This window comes from Engraulis encrasicolus, unplaced genomic scaffold (assembly GCF_034702125.1).
Source record: "Engraulis encrasicolus isolate BLACKSEA-1 unplaced genomic scaffold, IST_EnEncr_1.0 scaffold_29_np1212, whole genome shotgun sequence".
Lineage (NCBI taxonomy): Eukaryota > Metazoa > Chordata > Actinopteri > Clupeiformes > Engraulidae > Engraulis > Engraulis encrasicolus.
The window spans coordinates 1,346,165-1,353,664 of NW_026945588.1; the positions used below are offsets into that span (position 1 = coordinate 1,346,165).

Here is a 7,500-nt window from a genome sequence, read left to right on the forward strand (position 1 = left end):
TCCTCTCCTCCCTCCTGGTCCACCTCTTCGTCATCGTCATCATCAGTCGTTCCGGAGTCGTCACTGGAGGAAGAGTAGTCTGTCACCTACACACACACACACACACACACACACACACACACACACACACGGGGACACATACACACACACACGGACACATACACACACACGCACACACGGACACATACACACACAAGCACACACGGACACGGACACGCACACATGCACAGACACACACACAAACACACACAAGCACACACGGACACACACACACACACACAAGCACACACACACACACACACACACACACACACACACACACAATCGCGTTGATAAATGTCAAAAGCAGTACATTTTAAACAGGTGATTTGTTGCCTTTAAACTTTTACGTAACTCCATCGCTCAAACCAAGCATAGTGAAGTGTGTGTGTGTGTGTGTGTGTGTGTGTGTGTGTGTGTGTGTGTGTGTGTGTGTGTGTGTGTGTGTGTGTGTGTGTGTGTGTGTGTGTGTACTCATGCGTGTGTGTGTTACCTGCGTCTCCCCGGCGCGGTGTGTGGGCTGCTCTGCGTTGTCACGGCTCCCGTTGGCGTTGGCGTCCGCTCGAGGGGGAGGGGGAGGGGGGGCCCCTTTAGCCCCCGCAGCCTGGGGTGAGCCCTGAGGACCCCTCTTATAGCGATCATCACCCTGCACACACACACACACACACACACACACACACACACACACGCAAACACACACACACGTTAGGAAATGTAGTGTCCTGGCAAGGTGAAACAGAGTGTGTTAAGGTGTAGAAACACATCAATGATCAGAGTTGCTTGTTTGCCGTTATTAGACGGGATGAAAAAAGTCATTGGAAAGAGTAGTGATGTCGTTATGCTATAGAAGTAGCAAGTGTTGTAAAGCTGCAGTAGCTACGGATGTTGCTCCAGGTGGCGCTATAGTCAGTAATGAACTACAGGAAGCTGAAGAAGAAGAGGCAGTAAGACTGAAGGTAGCTGGTTGCTAAAGGTGTTAAGGGCCGTACACACACGTCGCTGCTAGTTACTCGCTCAGCGGATGAAGTCATTAGAATGTCTACGTGTTCCAGCGAGTCTCGCTGGCGAGTAGGCGAGGAGAGTACAAGCGATGCGATGTGGGCGGGTTCCGAGATAAACTTATTTTATCTTCGAGCGACGCAAGTTAAGCGAGTAACCAATTGGAATGCAGAATACAGATTATTGACAGGTGACGTTGCCCCTGTGGTGTTCTGACCACCCAACTTCTGCACGCCATCACGCTTTGGTTAAAAGTGTTGAGGAAAATACATACAGTGTACACCATCAAAGGCTCATATGCATGGTTGTGCACAGCACACGATCAACGTTAAACAGCGTAGGCCTACATTTTGTTTCGTACGGACGTTATTGGCGCGGACAGCGGGAACCATGATAACCAGTAAACAAAATCACCCAGAGCGAGTGGCAAGTAGGCGAGTGAGCAAGTAGCGAGTAAATAGCAGCGACGTGTGTGTACGGCCCTTTAGCTGAGGTGTAGTAGTAGTGGCAGCTAGGCTGCAGTAAGAGGGGAGCTAGCTGGTTGCTAAAGGCCTGTTAGCTGAGGTGTAGTAGTAGTGGCAGCTAGGCTGCAGTAAGAGGGGAGCTAGCTGGTTGCTAATGCTAAAGGTGTTAGCTGAGGTGTAGTAGTAGTAGTGGCTAGGCTGCAGTAAGAGGGGGGGGAGGTAGCTGGTTGCTAAAGGCCTGTTAGCTGAGGTCTAGTAGTAGCAGCTAGGCTGCAGTAATAGGGGAGGTAGCTGGCTGCTAATGCTAAAGGTGTTAGCTGAGGTGTAGTGGTGGCTAGCCTGCAGTAAGAGGGGAGGTAGCTGGTTGCTAAAGGTGTTAGCTGAGGTGTAGTGGTGGCTAGGCTGCAGTAAGAGGGGAGGTAGCTGGTTGCTAACGGTCTGTTAGCTGAGGTGTAGTAGCCTAGTAGCTAGGCTGCAGTAAGAGGGGAGGTAGCTGCTAATGCTAAAGGTGTTAGCTGAGGTGTAGTAGCAGCTAGGCTGCAGTAAGAGTGGAGGTAGCTGTCTGCTAACGGTCTGTTAGCTGAGGTGTAGTAGCAGCTAGGCTGCAGTAAGAGTGGAGGTAGCTGCTAATGCTAAAGGTGTTAGCTGAGGTGTAGTAGTGACAGCTAGGCTGCAGTAAGAGGGGAGGTAGCTGGTTGTGAGCTAACAAGAAGCGTGTTATGAGGATCTCCACTTTTAGCTGAAGTGAAGATGCTTGAAGGTTGCTAAAGGTCCGCTGTTAGCTGTGAAACACAGCAGCAGGTAAAGCAGTCCACTGTTAGCTGACGTGAAGATGCAATAGTAGTAGTAGCAGCTAGTTGGTTGTGAGCTAACAAGACGCGTGTTGTGAGGATCTTCACTAGTAAAAGAGTAGTGGTAATACAGTATGTGTGGAGCTGTAGTAGCAATAGAGCTAGGCTGTAGAAAAGGGAGTAGGCTCTGGAAGGGGAAATCCAGGCAGTAGTAGCAAATCCACGAGATCCACTGTCAGCGCTTTCAGGCCGACTGAGAACCGTGCCGGAGCCCGTTCCCGCACCTAATCGCAAACCGACCATCGTGTTCACGCCACAGATTTTAGTGTTCGCGAACCGGAAAGTTGGTTTGAAATGCGAACCGCAAAATTCTTTTCTCCGCAAACCGTGACGACAGCGTGGCCGTCAGCAAGTTCATCCGGGTAACAGAGTCACGTGCGGAAAAAGTTCAGAGCCCGGTATGAACACACGGGCGGTTCGCAGATAAGCACTTTAGTGCCGAACGTAACTGGTGCAGGCACCGGTACCGGCTCCGTTCTGGTCGGCCTGAAAGCCCTATGAGTGGTAGCAGTGATGAAGTAGTAGTAGAGAGAATAGTGGTACTGTAGGCTGTATTAAGGGATCGGGTGGTGAACTGGAGGCAGTAGGAGGACGTCCACTCTGTAGACAGGAGTAGTACTGTAGGCTGTATTGAGACTAGTAGTAATGAACTACAGGAAGTAGAAGAGGCAGTAGAAGTGGAGGTAGCTGGTTGCTAAATGTCTTCTGCTAGCTGAAGTGAAAACATAATAGCCTTCGTAGTAGTGTCGTAAAGCAGTCCACTGTTAGCTGAAGTGAAGATGCAATTGTAGTAGTAGGAGCAGCTAGGTTGCAGTAGTAGTGGAGCTAGTTGGTTGTGAGCTAACAGGAAGCGTGTTGTGATCTCCAATAGTAAAAGAGTAGTAGTAATACAGTATGTGTGGAGCTGTAGTAGCAATAGAGCTAGGCTGTAGAAAAGGGAGTACTAGTAGTACTGTAGGCTGTATTAAGGGATCGGGTGGTGAACTGGAGGTAGTAGGAGGAAATCCGCTCATATACTGCATGTAGTAGCAGTGATGGTGTAGCACTAGACTAGTAGTAGTAGAGAGAGCAAAGCTAAGCTAAGCTAAGCTGTAGTAAAAGCAAAGGGAGGAGGGACTAGGTGGTGAGCTCCACTCCTGTAGCAGCTGACTGTAGTGAAAGTGGAAGAGCTAGAGGTAGTAGAGAAGGTGCTGGTCCAGAAAGCTCCAGGGTTGAGGAAAGGAGGAGTCGAGGACTAAACTAGTAGCAGAGAGACAAGTACAGTAGCACAGACACTAGTTGTAAGCTGTAGTAGCAGGCTGCAGTAAAAGTGGAGTAGCTACAGGAAGCAGGAAGCAGCACACAGCACAGCAGCCTATCAGAGCACAGATGACCAAGACTTCACCTCTCCCATTGGCTCCCTGAGGCCTGCAGGGTCCAGCAGCAGCATTGTGGTTGGTGGATGTGGAGGAGGAGGAGGCTGGTCTGTACGGGGGTTCTGGTTGGCTGAGGGAGGTGAGGGGACGGACTGTTGTTGTTGTTGTTGTTGTTGTTTACTCTTGTCTGGGGGTGTGGCGCTGCGTGGGGGTGGGACAGGTTTCCTCCGGTCCAAGGGAAAACCACTTCTGATTGGCTCTGAGGGCTGTGACTCATGTCTGCCCCTCTCCAATGGGAGTTGAGGATGCTGAGAGGGTATCCTGTTGTTGTCCAATGGCTGTTGAGGATGCTGTGGCGCTGCCTTGCTCTTGTCCAATGGGGGCAGCTGTTGCTGCTGGGTGAGGCGGTAGGCCGCCTGCTCCTGCTCCTGCTTGAGCTGCCTCTGGCGCCGCTCAGCCTGACGCTGCTCCTCCAGACCACGCCACCTAGTGTCCTGAACACCACATTACACCCTGAACACCAATCCACTACTGCTGCCACCTAGTGTCTCGAACACCACATTACACCCTGAACACGAGTACACTACTGCTGCCACTTGCTGTTATGGACACAGCATTACACTCTATATACAGTACCACACTACTGCCACCTAGTGTCCTAAACATCACATTACACCCTGAAAACACTATTACACAATATTGCCATCTAGACACTCTTATATAGAAACACACTACTGCCACCTAATGTCCTGACCACAGCATTACACCCTGAACAACACCCTGCAAGGGTTAACTTGGAAAAGAGGCAATAGCCTCAATGTGACAGAACTAGTGGGGGGGAAGAGAAATAAAAACACTAACGCCATCTACTGTTATGAACACAGCATTACACCCTGAGCACTACTGCCACCTAGTGCCTTGAACACCACATTACACTCTGAACACACAATCACAATACTACTACAAATATTATATTCATTATACCCTAATAGGGACTCGATTAAAATGTTTAATCAAATTAATCTATAGGCTTTGAAATGAATTAATCGAATTAATCACATTCTAATCACATTTAAATATCTGACTTGAGAACAGTAAAAAGCATTTTTTTTCACATGGATTTTGTCTAATGACAATAAATAAGCTTAATCTAAAGATATTGTTCCTTTTTAAAAGAAGAGAAAATTCTTCTCAATTTCAGTAGGCTGTTCACCATCAGGCGTAATACTGCCCTCCACTGGTCTAATCCAGCATTATTAAGCTATATTTTGTAGTGCGATTAAAATGAGTTAATGTTTTTAACCGCGTTAATTTTTGTGTGATTAATTAATCGAAATTAATGCATTAATGTCCCAGCCCTACACCCTAACACAACAAACCACCACACCAGAGCTTCGACTAGATACCACATACATACTAGACCAACTTACACACTAGAGCTTCGACTAGAGACTGTACTGAGCAAAACATCACAGGTAGTCATGACATGATTGTCGAGGGAACTGGGGGAAGTCAGCGATGCTCATCTATACAACAGCCATCTTTGAACAGATGTGTGTGTGTGTGGGGGGGGGGGGTCCCATCACAAATGGTGTGCTACTTACCGCTCTGCTTTGCTTCACTAATTGCACTTTTAATGACCTATCTGAACAGTGTCACACCTTGGACTTTGGATGTTTGACCAACCTAACGACTGTCAGGCCATTTCGCCACCTTGACATACTCTACTATGACACTTGTTACGTGGGAGTGAAGCCAATCAGGTCCACTCTCCAGAGATCAATACTTTCTGATGCCCACATGGGAACTACAGGGATAATTTATTGAAGCCAGCAGTAGGGCATGTGTGGTGTAATATCGTATTAAAATAATGTCATGTAATATAATATAGTGTAATATTTACGTGTAGCAGATGCTGTTCGTGTAGAAGTTGTAGTATAATGTAATATAATATATTGTAATATAATGTAGTGTAATATTTATATGTAGCAGAGCCTATTCGTGTAGAAGTTGTAGTATAATGTAATATAGTAATATAGTGTAATATTTACGTGTATCAGGGCCTGTTCGTGTAGTAATATAATATAATGTAATATAATATAGTGTAATATTTATGTGTAGTAAAGCCTGTTCGTGTAGTAGTTGTAGTTTAATGTAATATAATATAATGTAATATAATATAGTATAATGTAATATAGTAATATAGTGTAATATTTACATGTAGCAGGGCCTGTTCATGTAGAAGTTGTAGTATAATGTAATTTAATATAATGTAATATAGTAGAATGTAATAGAATGTAATATAGTGTAATATTTACGTGTAGCAGAGCCTGTTCGTGTAGAAGTTGTTGCTGCAGGATCTCCAGATGTCTCTGCTCCTCCTCCAGCTGCCGACGGATGTACTCCTAAACCAATCACAAGCAAGACACAGCTGTCAATCATACTCCTAAACCAATCAGAAGGAAGACACAGCTGTCAATCACATATTCTTCCTCTCCTGCTCTCCTCTCCTCTCCTCTCCTGCCCTTCCCTCCTCTCCCCTCCTCTCATCTCCTCTTCTCTTCTCTTCTCTTCTCTTCTCTTCTCTTCTCTTCTCTTCTCTTCTCTTCTCCTCTCCTCTCTCCTCCTCTCCTCTCCTCTCCTCTCCTCTCCTCTCCTGCCCTTCCCTCCTCCCTCCTCCTCTCCTCTCCTCTTCTCTTCTCTTCTCTTCTCCTCTCTTCTGTTCTCCTCTCCTCTCCTCTCCTACTCCTCTCCTCCTCCTCTCTCCTCTCCTCTTCTCTTATCTTCTCTTCTCTTCTCTTCTCTTCTCTTCTCCTCTCTTCTCTTCTCTTCTCCTCTCCTCTCCCTCTCCTCTCCTCTCCTCTCCTCACCCTTCCTCCTCTTCCTCCTCTCCTCTCCTCTCCTTTCTCCTCTCCTCTCCTCCTCCTCTCCTCTCCTCTCCCCTCCTCTCTCCTCTCCTCTCCTCCTCCTCTCCTTTCCTCACCTGTTCGCTGTCTCCTCTCCTCGCCTCTCCTCTCCTCTCTCCTCTCCTCTCCTCTCCTCTCATATCCTCTCCTCTCTCTCCTCCTCTCCTCCTTTCTCCTCTCCTCTCCTCCTCTCCTCTCCTCCTCTCCTCTCCCCTCCTCTCTCTTCTCTCCTCCCCTCTCCTCTCCTCTCCTCTCCTCTCCTCCTTTCTCCTCTCCTCTCCTCCTCCTCTCCTCTCCTCTCCCCTCCTCTCTCCTCTCCTCCTCCTCTCCTCTCCTCTCCTCACCTGTTCTCTGTCTCCTCTCCTCGCCTCTCCTCTCTTCACCTGTTCTCGGTCGGCTCTCCTCTTCTCCTCCTCCTGTCGGCGCCTGTCGTCCTCCTCTCTCCTCCTCTTCTCGATGTCTTCTGCTCTCCTCTTCTCCTCCTGTTCGCGTCTCCTCTGCTCGCGCTCCTGCTGGCGACGCAGCTCCCGCTCGCGACGCTGTTGCTGCTCACACACACACACACACACACACACACACACACACACACACACACACACAGAGGCATTAGCATTAGACACGTACACACGTCACACACACACACCTCCCTCCAACGCTGTTGAAGTTCATATAAGACACATCTTAGTATTATACATCACACAATTTCTCTCTCTCACACACACACACACACACACACACACACACACACACACACACACACACACACACACACACACACACACACACACACACACACACACACACACACACACACACACACAGTTAGTGGGACCAACCAGGTAATGTATCATCACAAATCTGATGACATCATGAATATCGTAACTTA

General features: G+C 47.9%; 1 protein-coding gene across 1 annotated transcript in view; it reads right to left on the reverse strand.

The window, feature by feature from the left end:
- Positions 1-7,500, reverse strand: part of LOC134443272 (mitogen-activated protein kinase kinase kinase kinase 4-like) — a 68,784-nt gene that overhangs the window by 27,529 nt on the left and 33,755 nt on the right. The window contains exons 13-17 of the mRNA XM_063193143.1: positions 6,998-7,159; positions 6,027-6,113; positions 3,738-4,202; positions 533-685; positions 1-86 (exon numbers count right to left, since the gene is read on the reverse strand). The exon at positions 1-86 is cut by the window's left edge and continues 18 nt beyond it. Of these exons, the coding sequence (XP_063049213.1) occupies positions 1-86; positions 533-685; positions 3,738-4,202; positions 6,027-6,113; positions 6,998-7,159 (953 nt within the window). The remainder of the gene's footprint in view (positions 87-532; positions 686-3,737; positions 4,203-6,026; positions 6,114-6,997; positions 7,160-7,500) is intronic.